General features: G+C 39.4%; 1 protein-coding gene across 3 annotated transcripts in view; it reads right to left on the bottom strand.

Annotated features, from left to right (window-relative positions):
* BPTF (bromodomain PHD finger transcription factor) overlaps positions 1 to 18,884 on the bottom strand; it is a 151,395-nt gene that overhangs the window by 71,814 nt on the left and 60,697 nt on the right. The window contains exons 6-11 of one of the 3 annotated variants that reach the window (XM_025361547.1): positions 17,035 to 17,223; positions 16,343 to 16,345; positions 11,667 to 11,854; positions 10,080 to 10,435; positions 9,647 to 9,778; positions 228 to 357 (exon numbers count right to left, since the gene is read on the bottom strand). In XM_025361547.1, the coding sequence (XP_025217332.1) occupies positions 228 to 357; positions 9,647 to 9,778; positions 10,080 to 10,435; positions 11,667 to 11,854; positions 16,343 to 16,345; positions 17,035 to 17,223 (998 nt within the window). The remainder of the gene's footprint in view (positions 1 to 227; positions 358 to 9,646; positions 9,779 to 10,079; positions 10,436 to 11,666; positions 11,855 to 16,342; positions 16,346 to 17,034; positions 17,224 to 18,884) is intronic. The other 2 variants (XM_025361545.1, XM_025361546.1) reach the window with 2 other exon arrangements.

Raw genomic sequence — 18,884 nt, 5'->3', positions numbered from 1 at the left:
CTGAGGCAGAAGAATCATTTGAACCTAGGGGGCTGAGGCTGTAGTGCGCCAAGATTGTGCCACTGCACTCCAGTCTGAGCAACAGAGCCAGACTCTGTCTCAAAAATAAATAAATAAAATAAAAAGACTATGCCAAAAGTAAAATAAAATTAGTAAGTATTCAAAGTTTCAGGATAAAAGTTTCAGAAATGGCTAACACTATTTTAAAGGGTTGTTGTAAAAATTACCTGATGTTTAACTGGAAATGTGTATTTTACCCATGTTGCTTGCTGCATCGTTTCTTCCTCTTCCTGTTTTTTCTCTTTTTTTTTGACTTTCTCCTTTTCTTCTCTTTCAATTGATGTCATCCGGTGTAACCTAAGAATGCATGGATAGAAAGACAATGTTAACTTAGAAAAATAAACAGAAAAGATAAAAATGCAATACTGAAAAATTAGGAAGACAAAGCAGACTTATTTATAATCCTATAAACCAGACAACCCCAATTGACAAAACTTAGTTGTAGTTGTACAATTCCTTAATAAGAAAAGACAAAAGAGTACAAAAAGGCAAAAACAAGAAATGCTATCCTTTCCATGCCTCCTCATAAGAAATAATTGATTTATTCCTAAAACATTTCATGTACATACCAACATTTATGTATCTCTTTACATAGTCCATTACATATTCACACATATGTATTTTATAGTGCACACACAACCACAGTTTTTAATCAGTGGATAATTACACTAGAAGATCTTTCCTTATCAAAATACACAGATGTTTTAAGGAATTAAAAAATATACCATTGCATGGATACGCTATAATTTATTAAACCAGGTCACTGTTAAAGAATATTTTGTTTCCAGAGTTTTTTCCTTCCAAAAAACGAAGACCAAAGAATACAAAAACGTTTATTTTATCAAGCAATATTTCTGAGTCTCACAAGCACTGGGGATTTTAAAGCATTCAAGGATCTACTAACATAAATCAGGTCTCTTACATCCACAGAGAATGGGGCCCATGGGGCCCAGCTTTCGAGAAAGAGGAAGGATGAGGAAGGTCGGCCCATATTGACCTAAATCATGAGACACAGGCACCGGCCACAACGCTTTCTCAGGCAGGAAAGAAAATCACTGCATCTACTAGTAAAGACCAGGCCTGTGGTGAGGCTCTACATTCAGGGGATTAGACTAGATTTCATGAATCAGAATATTTCTCACAAACAGAGACACGAAGCAAAACCTAAAAAGAAAGGATCTCTTGTCTCTAAGAGTGCTAGTGGCAGAAGAACTGCTTTTATCACACCCTAACCAAATGCAGCCAATTTCTCATGCACAGTTCTGTGGAAAGAATAGAGACCTTTTTTTAACTTGGGGTAGTGATGCCAAAAAGATGTGGGAGGAGATTTCAGTCTTTTTATCTCCTTTCCCCCCACCAAAAACTCCCCATCACTCTCCCTGCTTCTTCTCGCCCCTCCACTTTTAAGGTTTTGTGTCCCTGTGATTGTAGGTCCCCACAATACGTTCTCCCCCAGGCTGACAGCTCATGCCTATTAACTGCACTCAACTGGTGTAGCAAACATTCTCCATAAGGCTCCTCACAGTCTCTCATAAGGTGATGGGAGGAGGGGAAAGGGAGTGGATCCTCACTGGGAGCTAACATACTCAAATTCCATCCCACTGGCAACACACTTGGAACTAAGGAGAAGGACAAGCTCTGCAGGCACAATACAGTGGATAACGCGAAGTCTCAGGCTACAGGAGTAAGGCGGGGTGACTATGCCAGAAGGACTGTGTAGGATTTCTCATGGAGATTTTCAGGGCTTGTTTTCCATACGCCTCCGAAAGGCCAGGTCCAGCACGGCAACTGGGCCATTTTTGCCGTGAAAGGCCAGGAATGGAGCACGGTCTGAAGGACTCTAGCGTAGTGACACCCTAGGAGCTCACAGTTGGGCAGCGTGCTCAGTTGTGTTCTTGGTGTTCACGAGGCAAAGAGGTCCCTTTTATCACCAAATACAAAGGCTTCTCTTTGCAGAGGAAGCAAGGCCAGTTAGGCAGTATTATGGCTAATCTGTGATGCTCCCTATCCCAGAGTAGCATGCTGGTGGGTGTGCCAGTGGCAGATTTTCCTTCTACTTCTCCTTGATCAACTAAGTCCGACCAGGAGAATGGACTGAACTTCAACTCCACTCCCATCTCCACATGGGGCTCAGGGTTTTGTGCTGTTTTGCTATCACAGCCAAAGCTGTAACAAACAACATTCTATGTCTTTCTTGGTAAACCTAGGGAATACCCCTCTATATCCTTCAGTGGTGGGATGGCTGGGTCCGAAAGTTCCTGCACTGAAAATGCTGATGGATATGGGGTCAAACTGCTCTTCAGAACAGTGCAATCATAGTCCCACACTACCATCAATCATGAAGCCACCCTGCGCTCCTACACTTCCACTCATGCTGAGTTAGTACTGAACTTCTAAACTGTTAGTCAAATTCAGAGGTAAAAAATACTATCCCATTGTTTTAAATTATGAAATAAGTAATCATTTTTCTGTCTACTGGCCTTTCATATTTATTTTTTTGCAAAGTGCCTATTCAAATCCTTTGTCTTGTTTGTATTAGACTATTAGCACTTTTCATTTATAAAAGGTCTTTGTCAATTAAGAAAATTTTCCATTTGTGGTACAAAATATTTTTCCTCAGTTTGTCATGTCTTTTGAGTTTGATTACAGTAACAATTTTCCACTCAGAATTTTAAATACATGTATCCACTTTTTTCCTCTATGGCATTTGGACTTTTTATCTCTCTAAAAAGAAAGTATCACAATAAAAACATAAATTAATTCATGCTTTCTTACTGAAGTTCTCTTTTGTTTTTAGGGTTGTGGGGTTTTTAACAATTCTTCATCAATCTAAATGTTTTTTTGCTAAGGCAGAGATCTAAGTGATATTTTCCCAAACATGCTTTCCTTTTGTGATGTGTAATGCTACCACAGCTGAATCTCCATGCTTAGGTCTATTTTTGGATTCTGTATTTATCTACTGATTTGCTTCTTCTGTAGAACAAATTAATGAAGCTTCAAAATGTGCTCTAATATCTAGGGCCTTTTTCATTAACATCTATTTTTTCCCCTTTTGGCTATTCTTACACAATAACTTTCTTTTTCCTTTTTTTTTTTTAAAGATAGGTTGTCACTCTGTTGCCTGGGATGCAGTGCAATGGCACGATCATAGCTCACCTCAGCCTCAAACTCCCGGGCTCAAGATATCCTCCTCCAACTTCTGGGCTCAGCCTCCCAAGTAGCTGGCATTACAGGCGCACACCACCACACCTGGCCAATTTTAATTTTTTTGTAGAGACAGAGTCTTGCTATGTTGCCTAGGCTGGTCTCAAACTCCTCACTTCAAGTGATCCTCCCTCCTCAACCTCTCAAAGTGTTGGAATAATAAGCGTGAGCTACTGTGCTCAGTATTCTTGCACATTAACTTTTCTAGATCAAATATTAGTTTCATTTTGGTCAAGCCTCCCCTGCTCCAGGATGGAAAATCTTACTCCCAAAGTATCCTTCATGTCTTTAGTTAAGCTTTAAAGATTGCTTAACTTTTTAATTAATTATTATTTTTGGTAGAGATAGGGTCTCCCTATGTTGCCCAGGCTGGTCTTGAACTCCTGGGCTCAAGCGATCCTCCCACCTCACCTCTCAAAGTGCTGGGATTACAGGTGTGTGCCACCACGCCTAGCCTAAAGATTGCTTTACACAGGCCTTGAATATTTCTTGTTACATTTGGCCAAATGTGGTGGCTCACACCTGTAATCCCAGCACCCTGGGAGGCTGAGGAGGGTGGATCACTCGAGGACAGGAGTTTGAGACCAGCCTGGCCAACACGACAAAACCCTGTCTCTACTAAAAATAAGAAAATTAGCCGGGCATGGTGGCACTTGTCTGTAATACCAGCTACTCAGGAGGCTGAGGCAGGAGAATTGCTTGAACCCGGGAGGCGGAGGTTGCAGTGAACTGAGATGGCACCGCTGCACTCCAGCCTGGGTGACAGAGCAAGACTCTATCTCAAAACACACAGACACACACATGCATACACACACACACACACACACACACACAATTATTCCTTCATTATAATTTTTCAAAATATGTAAAATGCAACCAGGTTAAGAAACGTAACTTTATCTATAACCAATACATCAGATGCTTATGTGTCCAACTCCCTGGCAATCAATACTTTTGTGGCAAACATTCTCTTGTTTTTCCTTACACTTTTAGAATCTATGTGTGTGCATCCCAAACAGTATAAAGTTTGGCTTTTGAAAACTCAGCATAGGCTGGGCGCGGTGGCTCACGCCTGTAATCCCAGCACTTTGGGAAGCCGAGGTGGGCAGATCACGAGGTTGGGAGTTGGAGACCAGCCTGGTCAACACGGTGAAACTCCGTCTCTACTAAAAATACAAAAATTAGCCGGTCGTGGAGGCACGTGCCTATAATCCCAGCTATTCAGGAGGCTGAGGCAGGAGAATCGCTCGAACCCGGGAGGTGGAGGTTGTAGCGAGCTGAGACTGCATCACTGCACTCCAGCCTGAGCGGCAGAGCAAGACTCTGTCTCAAAACAAAACAAAACAAAACTCAGCATCAAGTATAAAACTACCTGCATAGAGCAGTTTTGTTACTATCAAAGAAGGTTCCCAGGAAAATACAAACTTGTCTCTGGGTCACAATCTGGCTTTAGCTTTCAGGAAAGTTCACAGACCTCTTTTGGTGAAATCAGTGGGTGAGATCATAAGCAAACCCTGGAAGATACAGGGCTCACCACAATCAAGGTATCTGTTGTGACTGCAGCATAAAACAGGTCTACTATAGCCAAGCATCCAAAGTGGATGGCTCTGTACTTCCTGTTTTTGGATCTTTTGAGGATTGTTTACACCATGACTTGGGATTTGGCCTTCAAGGGTAGGCTGTCATTTGTCTACCTGCAGTATTGCTTCTGCAATTTTATAGGTGATGTATTTTCTGTTGTTCTCCTTGTCCCCGTGGGTCCGTAATTTTTAAAAAGTTTGGCCACAGTTTTGGTGGAGTTCAGCGTGGAACAAAATTATATGTGTTAATTAATTAGATCAACTGCATATAATTGTGTCTGTATCTTGACAATATTTATAAGTTTTATTTCTCTTGGCAAACTGCATTTCCTGGTACTTTTAGAAAATGTTAAAATATAATGTTGACAATTTTTTTTGTTTGTTTTTTTGAGACAGGGTATCACTCTCTTGCCCATGCTGGAGTGCGGTGGCGCAATTATTGCTCACTGCAGCCTCCAGCTCCTGGCCTCAAGCGATTCTCCCACCTTGGTTTCCCAAAGTGCTGGGATTACAGGTGGGAAAGCCACCTCACCCGGCCAACAGTGGGTATCTATTTTGTTCCACCTCAATGTTATTGGGAATGCTTCAAGGGTTTCACCAAAAGGCATAATAATTTGGTTTGAAATACATCTTCAAAAAAAAAAAAAAAGACTTCATACATTCATACTTATCTAAGAGTTTTTTTTAAAATGAATGAATAGGCCAGGTGCGCTGGTTCACACCTGTAATCCCAGCACTTTGGGAGGCCAAGGTGGGAGGATCACTTGCGGTCAGAGATTCAAGATTAGTCTGGGTAACGTAGGGAGACTCCATCTCTATCAAAAAAAAATGTAAAAAAATTAAAAAAAAAACAATAAATAATGAACTTAGACAAAAAAGCTTCTTGGCATCTAATGAGATGATCAAAAGGTTTCCTTTCTTTGATTTTTTTCTTTTTGAGACAGTGTCTTGCTCTGTTGCTCAGGATGGTATGCAGTGATGCGATCTCAGCTCATTGCAACCTCTGCCTCCCAGGTTCAACTGATTCTCCTGCCTCAGTCTCCTAGTATCTGGGACTACAGGTGTGCACCACCATGCCTGGCTAAATTTTCATAGAGATGGGGTTTCACCACGTTGGCCAGGCTGGTATTAAAACTCCTGGGCTCAAGTGATCCACTCGCCTTGGCCTCCCAAAGTGTTGGGATTATTGGTGTGAGCCATCGCATCCAGGCCTTCTTTGACTTCTTAAAATAGTATGATATTAGTAATCTCCTAGTATTGGAGATTGGTGTCTAAGGTGAAGCCAATTTAGCCATGGTTTCTTATTCTTTAAATTTACTCCTGAATATATCTGCATACCAATATTTTCAGATTTCTTATAGATATACCTATTTGCTATTAATTATTATAATAAATATTAATAAAGGAGACAGGGCCATAATTTTCTATTTGTCTATTTCTGTTTATCAAGTTTTCTAACAGTTTCACACTAACAGAAACAATAATCTGTAAAATTTCCTCCTTTTTGTATTCTAGTAGAAAAGTTTAAACTATCTGGTTCCCGAAACTTAAGAAAAACCTTATGAACTCATCTAGTCCTGCCATCACCTTAATAACAGGTGCAGTGATAAACAACCAGAAATCCATCTCCTGCCTGAGTGTGGCTTCTGCCCTATTAAGGACTGAGATCACTGTGGCGTCCTTCCCAACCCTTCCCCCACCCAAAGGGAGCTCGGTGGGCCCCTTTCTGTAGCGGTGGGGATGCAAGGTGGGGCACGATCAGGTGGGGACTTCTATTCCACCATCTTGGTCCACTTCTTCTAGCTGGACCCCTTTCTCTGTGGATGTAGGAAACCCGAATACTATATTAGTGGACCCTGTGAAGGCTTTAAAATTCCAAGTTCTAATAAAAGAGAATCAGAAATATCGGCTAGTATGTCTCGTTTTACTTTTTTTTTTTTTTGAGACAGAGTTTCACTCTTGTTGCCCAGGCTGGAGTGCAATGGCACAATCTCGGCTTACCGCAACCTCCGCCTCCCGGGTTCAAGCGATTCTCACGCCTCAGCCTTCTAAGTAGCTGGGATTACAGGCATGTGCCACCATACCCGGTTAATTTCATATATATATATTTTTTAATAGAGACAAGGTTTCTCCATGTTGGTCAGGCTGGTCTCGAATTCCTGACCTCAGGTGACTGCCCATCTTGGCCTCCCAAAGTGTTGGAATTACAGGCGTGAGCCACCGTGTTTTTATTCTAGATATTGGTTATTTGTGCTGTATTATTTTTCCCCCCTTGATAATCTTATCAGAGGCTTATAAAACATAATGGGATCCTAAGCTATATTTGTTTTCTATTTCATCACATTTGCTCAACTTTAATATTTTCTTTCTTTAGCTTGGTTCCTTGAGATGTACCCCTAGCTAATTAATTTGCAGTTTCTTTTCTAATATGAGCACTAAAAGCTAGCAACTTCTCCTAGGAAGTCTTTAATTGCATCTCATAAATTTCAATGTATGTAGTACCTTCATGAACATCCAGATCAAAATGTCTTCTAGTTTTCATTATGATTTATATTTGAGCATTTATTTATTTAGAAGTATATTTCTTACCTTTCAAGCATATAGCCCTTGCATTTAAAATTTTACAAATGTCTATATTCCTAAACAATACTGTAACATTGTATTATCACACAAGCTTTTAAACTCTACACAAATATACATGCCTGATTGGCCAGGCGCAGTGGCTCATGCCTGTAATCCCAGCACTTTGGGAGGCTGAGGCAGGCAGATCATGAGGTCAAGAGATCGAGATCATCCTGCCTAACATGGTGAAACCTCATTGCTACTAAAAATACAAAAAATTAGCCAGGCATGGTGGTGGGCGCCTGTAGTCCCAGCTACTCAGGAGGCTGAGGCAGGAGAATGGCGTGAACCCGGGAGGCGGAGCTTGCAGTGAGTCGAGATCGCGCCACTGCACTCCAGCCTGGGAGACAGAGCAAGGCTCCGTCTCTAAAAACAAAATAAAATAGGCCTGATTATGAGTACTTAGGAATTGTTTCCAAATTTCACCATATGAAATAATATTATAAGGAACACCCTGCTACAATGTCTTCTCATGTACACAGGGTAGAAGTTTCTCTACTGTATTAGGAAGGAGTGGAATTGCATTTTTAACTTTGTTTTTGTCAAACCACTCTCTAAACTGTTATAGCAACCATTGTACTTATTGTGCTATTATCAGAAATGTATCACTAATCCCAGCACTCCGGTAGGCTGAGGCAGGCAGATCGCTTGAGCCCAGAGTTCAAGAACAGCCTGGGCAACATAACGAGACCTCTTGTCTATAAAAAATACAAAAATTAGTCAGGCATAGTGGAATGCGTCTATAGTCCCAACTACTCAGGAGGCTGAGGTGAGAGGATAACCTTAGCCCAGGGAGGTCAAGGCTGCAGTGAGCTGTGATGGTGCCACTGCACTCCAGCCTGGGTAACAGTGAGATCCTATGTGGAAAAAAAAAAAAAAAAAAAGATGTATGTGGTAGAAACACCAAAGAAAACTGGGAGCCATACCTTTAGCAGATGAAAAACATTTAGTAGGCATAAATTTATTTTTCTCAAAAATATATCTTATGTCCCTTTTGTTTTCTTTTGAGATGAAGCCTTGTTTTGTCACCCAGGCTGGAGTGCAGCAGTGGCGCAATCTCGGCTCACTGTAGCCTCCGCCTCCTGAGTTAAAGCAATTCTCCTGCCTCAGCCTCCCGAGTACCTGGGACGACAGGCATGTGCCACCACACCCAGCTAATTTTTGTGTTTTTAGTACCTCGGTCTCCCTAGGTGCTGGGATTACAGACGTTGAGCCACTGTGCCTGGCTTGTATTTACATTTTAAAAGCTATAGGGCTATGCCTCTGGAGTGGACTCTGTAGAAAAGACGGGGGCAGGGAAGATAAAATAGTTCTTACTTTTTGCTTTATGCCCTTAAATATTCTTTCCATTATCATAACCTTAGTTTTGTAATAATAACTTTTTAAAGACTAAAGTTACAAAGCAAGTCTATCAGCGCTAAAAAGTAGATTCAAGTCACAAAATTTTCTTTCTTTTGAATCATCTGTTCAAGTTGCACAGCCCTGGGTCTACTCAGGAGCTACATGATCTTTGGTTGGACACTGAACTTTAAAAAAGGATATAAATCAGATTCCCAGCATACTGCCTACAAGATTCTAGAATAAATACTAAAAAACCTGAGTGTTCTTTCTAGTCAATAAAAATGCTACTTTAGAAAATATTTCAAACTTTCATATACCAGATCTCTTTTGATCTTCATCACAATCCTGTATGGCAAATAAGAACTAATATTCAGGGAGGGTGTGGTGGCTCACTCCTGTAATCCCAGCACTTTGGGAGGCCGAGGCGGGCAGATCACAAGGTCAAGAGTTCAAGACCAGCCTAGCCAACACAGTCAAACCATGTCTCTACTAAAAATACAAATAATGAGCTGAGCATGGTGGGGGGTGCCTGTAATCCTAGCTACTCAAAAGGCTGAAGCAAGAGAATCGCTTGAACCTGGGAGGCAGAGGTTGCAGCAAGCTGAGATTGCGCTACTGCACACCAGCCTGGGCGACAGTACAAGGCTCTGTCTAAAAAAAAAAAAAAAAAAAAAAAGACCTAATAATATTCATTAACGTTTACAACTTACATAGGAAGAAAATGAGGCCAAAGGTAAAGTCTTCAATATGGCCTCTTAAATACACTAACTTTCATTATTAATATGCTAGTATTTCAAAAGGGAGTCCAACATCATTTACAAGGCTCAGAACTCACTTACCTGGTATGTCCTAAAGATTCTCGCCATATTGGTAGCATCACAACTGGTTTAACGGCACACTCTAAAATGGCTAAAGCCAATGCAAATTCTCTGGGTTTGCTACACATCTGAACTGCCTTGATCCAATTTGCCCTATATTTCAGAAGAAATGAAAGAAATTATTTCACTAGGTTGACCTTAAGTTAAAAGCACAGTAGTTGTAACTTTGGCCTCCATCTGATTCCAGGGATAAAGACTCTGACTCCTAATCCTCCAAACAGTGGTGTTGGTTCAGTAACTTAGAAGTACACTCATGCCTCTCACGTCCTGTCTGTTGACCACATTGACTTCATTCAACTCATTGGTAATGACGTTTTCAAGTCCACATCTACAACAATCATTTTATAAACATTTAGTATATCTACAGCAATAAATTAACCTTAGTTTCCTTTACCTATGTGATGCCCAATTGGGATGAAGAAAGGATGAAGGGATGTTGTTTTCTAATTGGGTGATAGTCAGTCTCAGAGTAGATATAGTAAGAACTTTGGACCCATGGACAGAACCGTTCCATTTGAACTCTCCTGCTGGAGTCAGACAGAATTTATGTGCAAGATGCCTTCTCTTATCATGATCTTCTCTGTGCTGGTGCTTATTCAAAGCAAATGAATTGGTGGAGTATTGATTGTGGTAGACGCGATACTTCCCTTCTTGACCCAATTTAAAATAATTGTTGATATTTCCTTTCATGACCACTTCCTTTTTGGTGCTCAACCGTGAAATTTCCCCTTGAGAGTTAACTACCAGTACCTGACCAAAAACATAAAAAGACTGCATTATTTATGTCAATCAAAGATGTAAATTTCATCTGACCAACTGTCTTTCAATAACTAAAATTAATCACTCAAACTAAGTTAAGATAAATCTTATGATAGAACTTTTGAAGTCTAAAAGCTAAGTTAAAAGCTAAAGCTAATTGTTTACAATTAAACAACCAAGATATGCCTGCAGAAAGAAAACTAACACATATTAAGTACCTATTACATGCCAGATACTGTTATTCACTGCTTTCATGTATTAATACTTCAAATATACACATGAAACCATACATATAAATTACTCACCTACCATTTTTTAAGTATATAACGTACACTTAAGAGAAAAAGAAGGGCATTGCATGTACTATCCCCCAAAAACTATATCCCTAAAAACATCCTTTCGGGTCCTTCTATCATTCCAGCTATAGTGTAAGACGCCATGGATACTTCAAAATAGTATTTTCAAACAGTTGGTCCCAACTTTTAATGGACTATGAAATAAACAGTGGGTCTTATTCAGCTTTTTAAAAAATAAAATGTAATGCAATATAGGCTAGCACAGAAAATACCAGAGTGCTTCCTACATAATAAGGTAAAACAGTATTTCAGAAAGCTTTTGAATATGTGTACTGGACTGCTATGGAAAAATGTGTATGTGACTGAGGGTCAGAGTCAAAAAGAAGTATGAAAGGCACTGCTTTTAAGCAATTGCTGTGATGTTAAGAACATCATTTATTCTTGTATATCTACTCTGAAAATAATTCTTGAATATCGGAGACACAGTTGGGGCCATGTCCTGTCACCATGGCTAGCTGAAGGACAGAGATACCGAGTTCTAGCTCTGATCCCATTGTTCATGATCAGAGCTGGGATGCCATGCTGTCCTATCCACACTACTCTGCTATCAGTGGATAAGCCTTTAGCTGCAGGTTCACCTGAAGTGATCATAGCTAGAACTGAGCAGTGAATCACCTACAGTTATTTAATAAACCATAAAACCCCAAATAGCCTACTCATATGTGTAAAGAAGCCTTTAATTCTTTAGAATGATACGTAGAATAAAACTGATCGCGTAGTAAGAAAGCGTATCAGCCATTTATAGCATTTTTATGCCTTGACTGAAATTTGGGTATGCAACTATACTTATAAAGCCTAATGCTTTCAATCTTGTTACCCACTACAGTTTTGGAAATAGATGTTTCTTTTAAACAGAAAGAACACACCTCTTTGCCCTCCTTAAATAATTTATTTGCTTCATGGGCAGCGGCTGCCACCTGCTGGCTCTTCAGCTGACTAAGTTTGCTATCTGGATTCCGCAATCTGGTGATGATTCGAGTTGAGCCAGATGATCCTTTTCCAGCTCCAGGAGATTCGCTGAGCTCCCCATTGGACTTCTCCAATTTGAAATCACCTATTGTCAAATGAGAAGGCCACAAAGCAATTGCTGACAATAAGTAAATAATTATAACCACCTTATTTCACCAAAACTCATATCAGGTATATATGTAAAATCCACAAAGTAAACAGATATTTTAAAAAGCCCTTGAATGGCAAAGCAAGTATCATTAATCCTTAAGTTTTTCACTTAAAAGAAAATGTCGTAACTTTACTGAGTCATCTATTGTTCCACAAAAAATTCAAACATGCTAGGTTATCTGTTTCAAAGTTCATCTATGTGAAAACAGGAAGGGCTGCTACAAACTTACAAGTAACAAAAACATAATAACAACTCAAAAAGCAAACTAACAACGTGTTGCCTTATATATTCAATATGGATTTCTGTATAAAAAGGTGTAAGTTTTCAAAAGATTTCCACTGAAATTCTGTTTAAATACCAAATAGTTTTGAGCTTATAAACATAAATGTCACGCATTTTCCACTAGGGAATTTAGATAATTATCTGTGTATGCTTATCAATATAAAAAAATCAACTAGTGTTTTACAACCTAATAAAGACCTCTCAACATTTTCCTAGTAATTTAATTTTTTAAAGAGACAAACTGCACAGGAGCAATTTCTGCTTCATATAGTCTCACTTTGGCTGATTTTTTTTCTCTTTTTTTTGAGACAGGGTCTCATTCTGAAGTGCAGTGGCACAATCTCAGTTCCCCTCAGCCTCAATCCCCCAAGCTCAGGTGGTTCTCCCATCTCAGCCTTCCAAGTAGCTGGAACCACAGGCATGCACTACCACACCTGCTTAATTTTTTGTATTTTCTGCAGAGATGGGGTTTCACCATGTTGCCCAGGCTGGAAAAATTTGTATACATTCTAAAACTACTGCATCACTGTTCAATTTCCATTGACCAGACAGTTGAATAAGCTCTGACTTTTCCTTTTCAAGGCTTTAAAAAATGAAGACACTGTGGCACTGGCAAATGAAAGGACAGAGAATTTACTATATTATATATAATAAAGATGGCATTTTAAGTAAATAGAGAAAAACTAGGATTGGGAAAACTGGCTATGCATTTTGGGGAAAATAAGACAATTTCATAAACATCTGTTAATTTTGCCTGTTCCATACCCCTTTTTTCCTTTGGGGAGATACTTCCCTCACCACTGCCTTCCCACACTTTAATCATATGATTCTGCCAGGGCTGCAAATCAAGTATGTTTCCCCTTTGGAGTGAGCAGCAGGACCCAGCGTGGCCAGACAAAGCACACCACTAGCTGGCCACAGTGACTGCCCCAAGACTGGCTCTCTGGCCCAATCCTCTCAGCATCCTTTCCAGTTTTTAAAATCTGGAGTTGGAGAAGAGTTCTTGGCTTTTTGTACTAATGAGCAGGAAGGGTGTAAATCAGAAGTTGGCCACTTTTATTCCCACGACATGGAGAAAACCATTGATAACAGCAAACAATAAGCCCATCACAGAGAAGAAATAAAGAGAAAAATATGAAAGGGCAAAATCAGAAGTAGTCTCAATAACCTCATTTGGCTCCCTAGATCCAATAATGCACCTGAGACTGTCACCAACACTGGACTTCTCAATAGCGTATGTCAATAAAATTCCCCTTTTAAGCAGGTTTGATGGATTTCTATCAAAACCAGTGAATTCTAAATTATGCAGTAGAATATTTTAAGATTTTGACTCCAAAATATCACACTAGTACAGTTTTGGAAATAAAATACAATTCAAAAGCAGGTCTAGAAATTTCTACAAATTTCCAACCCCTATCTTAAAGGTATGGTAATTAAAATTATCTCACATTCCACAGATTTTTGTTTTAAACAGAAAGAACACACCTCTTTGCCCTCCTTAAATAATAAGTCAAAATGGAGAGAGGGTGCTGAGCATCTTGCCACCCCAGGCTGGAAAGCAAGTCACTTTGGATGTGTGGTAGCAAAGCAGTTGGTCAGACTATCAATTTTCTCTTGGATCTCAGATCATGGAGGGGTTTTTTGTTTTTTTTTTTTTTTTGAGATGGAGTTTCGCTCTTGTCGCCCAGGCTGGAGTGCAATGGTGCAATCTCGGCTCACTGCAACCTCTGCCTCCCGGGTTCAAGCGATTCTCCTGCCTCAGCCTCCCAAGTAGCTGGGATTACAGGCGCCTGCCACCATGCCCAGCTAATTTTTGTATTTTTAGTAGAGATGGGGTTTCACCATGTTGGTCAGGCTGGTCTTGAACCCCTGACCTCAGGTGATCCACCCGCCTCAGCCTCCCAAAGTGCTGGGATTACAGGCGTGAGCCACTGTGCCTGGCTGTCAGATCATGGAGTTTTATGCCAAGATATTGAACTACAGTGGTTAGTTTTTGGGACCATCTATAAAGTCCTGTAATAGATACTTTTTAGACGTCATTTGGTCAGGGTCAGATTTCCTGAAAAGAGAAAGAGAATGACACAGTGCTTTTAAAAAGTTTCCTAATGCAGAGCCAACAATCCAATACTGCTCAGAGTCAATCCTTTATCACTTGCTAAATTTAGTGCAAATAAGGGAAAGGAGAAGAAAATTCAACCACGGGGTGAGACTTAAAGGAATGGAAAAAGAGAACTAAACTGAGGGTAGAGGTCTTTACTGAACACCCTCTGCCCAAAGGCCATATTCTTCCTATTATAAAGCAGTGGATCCTTGTGATGCAGCCTGGCGGCAGGCTACAGATCTACATCAGCCTCTGCAGCTCATTGTTTAATGATACCAGCAGGCAGAAGCCTACACAAACTCTTCACCTGAGGGCTAGGACTATTGGTCTACTGAACAGATAAACTGAGGAAGTGGAGGGTGTTCACCTTCATGGATCCTAAAGCAAGTTACTGGGCATTAAGTATTAGCTGGGAACCTAGGAATCTACAAGTGAGTGCTACTGTCAGAAAAAAACCCCAAAACTGACAAATAGGGTTATATGATTGTTTAATCCTACAGAAGTCCCCAGCAACCCAACCCCAATAACAGACAGCAGGAACTAGGCAGCTAAAACAGAATAGCTTCCAGAAGGGGAATCTTCTCATATGCTTCTCACCTCTCAAACACAGCCATTCTCCCAGAAAACCAATGGCATCCTGATTTATTAAAGAACACCCTCCACGATGTTTATGAGTGTCATAGGCAGTTAAATTCATAATGTGGCTCATGGATTGTAAGATCAAGATAAGCCACCTCCAGATCTATCGGAATTAATGTACACACACAGAAATACTAGATTTGGGTCTAGATACAATTAGAGGATGTAACTGTGGGAAACAGGTTTTTGAAAAAGTTTTAAGTTGTGGGTGAAATATTTGCATTATATTAGGCAGAACCATTTTTGAATTGTATATATGGGAACAAATGTGAGTACACACACGTGCTGAGCTACCAAAAGATGGAAGTGTAGATATTTACTATGCTATAATCTTTGCGGCATACTTCTTTCCTTAGAAAACCATTCCTACCCAACTCCAGTCATACACTTTTGCTGGAGGCATCAATAGTAGTACCTTGCCTGCCCTGGTCATAGGGTTAGAAACAATATGATCCAAGATAAGCCACTCAAATTCCTTCCTCAAGGACTTTTGATTTGGAGCAGAAGTAGGGGCCTTGCCTTTGGGTCACAGACCTTGGAAACATAAATACAAATTGCTGGTGCCATCTTCCCTGCCACATGGAAATAGCCTGTCTGTATTGGAAAAGAATGGGGTTAACACACATAAATACATGTAGACCTAAAAGGTGAAAGAGAGAGGAAAACGAAGAGTTTGATACCCGAGGGTCCAATTATGCCTGATGATGGCTCGGGCTTCCCAACTATAAGAGCTAATTAAATTCCTTCTTCACTTAAGCTAGTTAAGTTTGGTCACTTGCAAGTGAAAAAGTCCTAATTAAAACAGATTTCCAACTCATATCAAATGAAAATTATTGCCTTAGATAGATTGAAAACAAAGTTATAGAAGTATTAAGAATTACTGTAAAATATATGTATATTCTTGGGATGGGGATAACCCTCCTTAATAAAACACAAAATTCAGAGAAACTCTAAAGAAAAAGACTGATAAATTTAACTATATAAAAATGTAAAAATTTCTGTATGACAACAAAGAGCTAAAAGTAGGCAATTACTATGCAAATATATGTAAAATTGAATATTAATAGCCACAATACATAAAGCATTCCTCAACTTCATTAAAGAAAAATAACAAAACTCTATCAAGAAAAAGTGAGAAAAAGATATGAATAAGCAATTCACAGGAAGTTCAACAAACACATGTAAGAAACTTAACCACGTGAGTAAGAATATGTAAATTTGTATACGAAATACTTTTCACCATGGGCAAAAATGTTAAGAGGAATGATGTTGAATTTAAGTGAAAGAATAAGGAAACCAAAATGTATGAAAATTACTGGTATAAATCTCTTTTGATATACAATTAAGCAGTAGCCATTACTGTTTTTTAAATGTAGCTACCATTTGACCAGCAAGTCCACCTACTATTTCTATAGTGCCAGAAATACCTGCACAAGTACACAAAGATATATGTTAAGGATATTCAAAAGCACCACTATTTGTAATAATGAAAAACTGTTAACAACATAAATGTCCATTAATAGAGAAACAGTGTATGAATTGTGGTTTATCCATACTCTGGAGTATCATGCAGCAGTTAAAAAAAAAAAATGAATTCAATTCATAACACAAAAAGATTCTCTACATGTATCACTGAGTAAAAAAAGCAGGATGCAGAACAATACTTGCAGAATGATCCTGTTTATATTTTAAAAACCCCCAAAATGAAAAAAATCACCCAAAGCCCTCCAAAAACTTTTGTAAACATATATACATAAATGTAACTGCAGAGAAAGATCTAAAATGTTACACACCAAACTGTTGATGGATGGTGGTTACCTTTGTGGAGGGAAGTATGAAAAGGATCTTTCTTCCCCACTCTGTGTGCTTTTGTAGATTTTTAAAACAAAAACATTGAGTGCAAGTGCTATCTGTGTTTTAAAAAAAATGGAAAATAAAGGAAAAGAACATCTAAATCCCCCCACCCACCAAACTTTCATTTAAAAAATTAAAAACTAAAAAAAAATAAAAAATAAAAACTAAAAAAACACAAAAAAAAAAACAAAAAAAGAAAAAACCTCCCTTTAATGGAATGGATGAAATATATTCTTACCTATCTCTTCCTGAATAGAGACAGGTGTATGAGATTCTCTTTCTCCATTTTCAGGATCATCAGCTGCCTTAGCAGATTCACTCTGGGAAGAATTTAGTTCACTGCTGCTGTTACTGTTTTCCAGATTAGGCTGGATGGAGGTAGTGGTAGCACTAGTGTTACTGCTCTCACATATCTTGTTAGGTTCTTCTAGAAAAATAGAATATCTGATTTTTAAATTGGAAATCACATGAAAAATGACGAATTGTCAAAAAGACATTTGTTTTAGGATTTCATTACAAAGCTGTATTTTTAAAAGAAAAGCTGTTCATGTATGAGTAATGCAATGTATAAAAGAAAGTGGTAAGCAACACCTTATTTTTTAAGTCTTCCAGGCTATTAACTCACTGACTTTTTTGAGGGGGGCAGTGGTGAGGGCCTAACCCTAACTCACTGACTTGTATCACCTTAGTCTCCAGTACAAGGCAGACAATTTTTTGGATACCCCAGAGCTGGAGAATAACCAAGTGATATGACTATCTCTCAACACTTACAGTGCACCAGATACTGCAGAGGTGGTTTGCTGAGATAATATTCAAAATCTGAAGCTTATAGTCTTACTTTTCAAAAGTACTCAAACAGTATTAGAAACAGAATTAAGCAGGATTATTTAACTCTATGGTTTTCTGCCTGAATCCTATGCCCTCCAAATTAACTGGAAGGTAATGCCTAAATGTGATTGTTAACCTCTTCCTCTCTTTAAGATGGAGTCTCACTGTTGCGCAGGCTGGAGTGCAGTGGCACAATCTTGGCTGACTGTAGCCTCCGCCTCCCAGGTTCAAGAGATTCTCCCGCCTCAGCCTTCTGAGCAGCTGGGACTACCGGTGCACGCCATCATGCCTGGATAATTGTTTTATATTTTTGGTAGAGACAGGGTTTCACCATGTTGTCCAGGCTGGTCTCGAACTCCTGACCTCAGGTGATCCACCCACCTTGGCCTCCCAAAGTGGCTGCGATTACAGGCGTGAGCCACTGTGCCCAGCTGTGACTGTTAACTTCTAAGGACAACTTAATAGTATCATTAAGAGTATAGTTCTTAAAAACGTACAAAAAGTACCACTACCATGAACAGAAAGCCTATCTTTCCATGGTAGTTCAGAAATTAAAAGTCTCCCTCTGCATTTGTTTCTGCCACTGACAAGACACTCTTCAAATCACCTAAGTAAAAATTGGTTGAGTCTATTGAAGTAACTATCTTTAACATATAATATTGGGTTTCAGGAAAAAAACCCGACAACCTGATAAAATATGGAAAAATATGTGAACAGTCAGAAAAGAAAAGAAAATGCCCTTTAGGCATATGGAAATACGCCCAATTCATACTATGAGAAAAGTAAAATAAAACTATATGAAGAAACTACTCTCAAAGTTATCAACTGGCAAAAATCCAAGTCTCACAATACATGAAGGGAAAATTACACATGCATTTACTTAACATAGTAATCCTGTGTCTAGAAATCTAGCCCAAAATACACTAAAAAAAATTACTAAATTACTTATCTATAGAGCTAGCTATTCATTGGAGTATTTAAAAAGGCAAAAGACCCAGAAACAGAAAATGCCAATGAAGGCTGGGAGCAGTGGCTCACGCCTGTGGAAGGTTGAGGCAGGCAGAGCACTTGAGGTTAGGAGTTCGAGACCAGCCAGGGCAACATGGTGAAACTCCATCTCTACGAAAAATGCAAAAATAAGGCAGGCATAGTAGTGCATGCCTCTAGTCCTAGGTACTTGAGGGAGGCAGGAAGATTGTTTGAACCCGAGAGTCAGAAGTTGCAGTGAGCCGTGATTGCACCATTGCACTCTAGCCTGGG

The sequence above is a fragment of the Theropithecus gelada genome, chromosome 16 (genome assembly GCF_003255815.1).
Source record: "Theropithecus gelada isolate Dixy chromosome 16, Tgel_1.0, whole genome shotgun sequence".
NCBI classification, from domain to species: domain Eukaryota; kingdom Metazoa; phylum Chordata; class Mammalia; order Primates; family Cercopithecidae; genus Theropithecus; species Theropithecus gelada.
The sequence above is the reverse complement of the archived record's forward strand: the minus strand, read 5'-3'. Positions and strand labels throughout refer to the sequence as shown.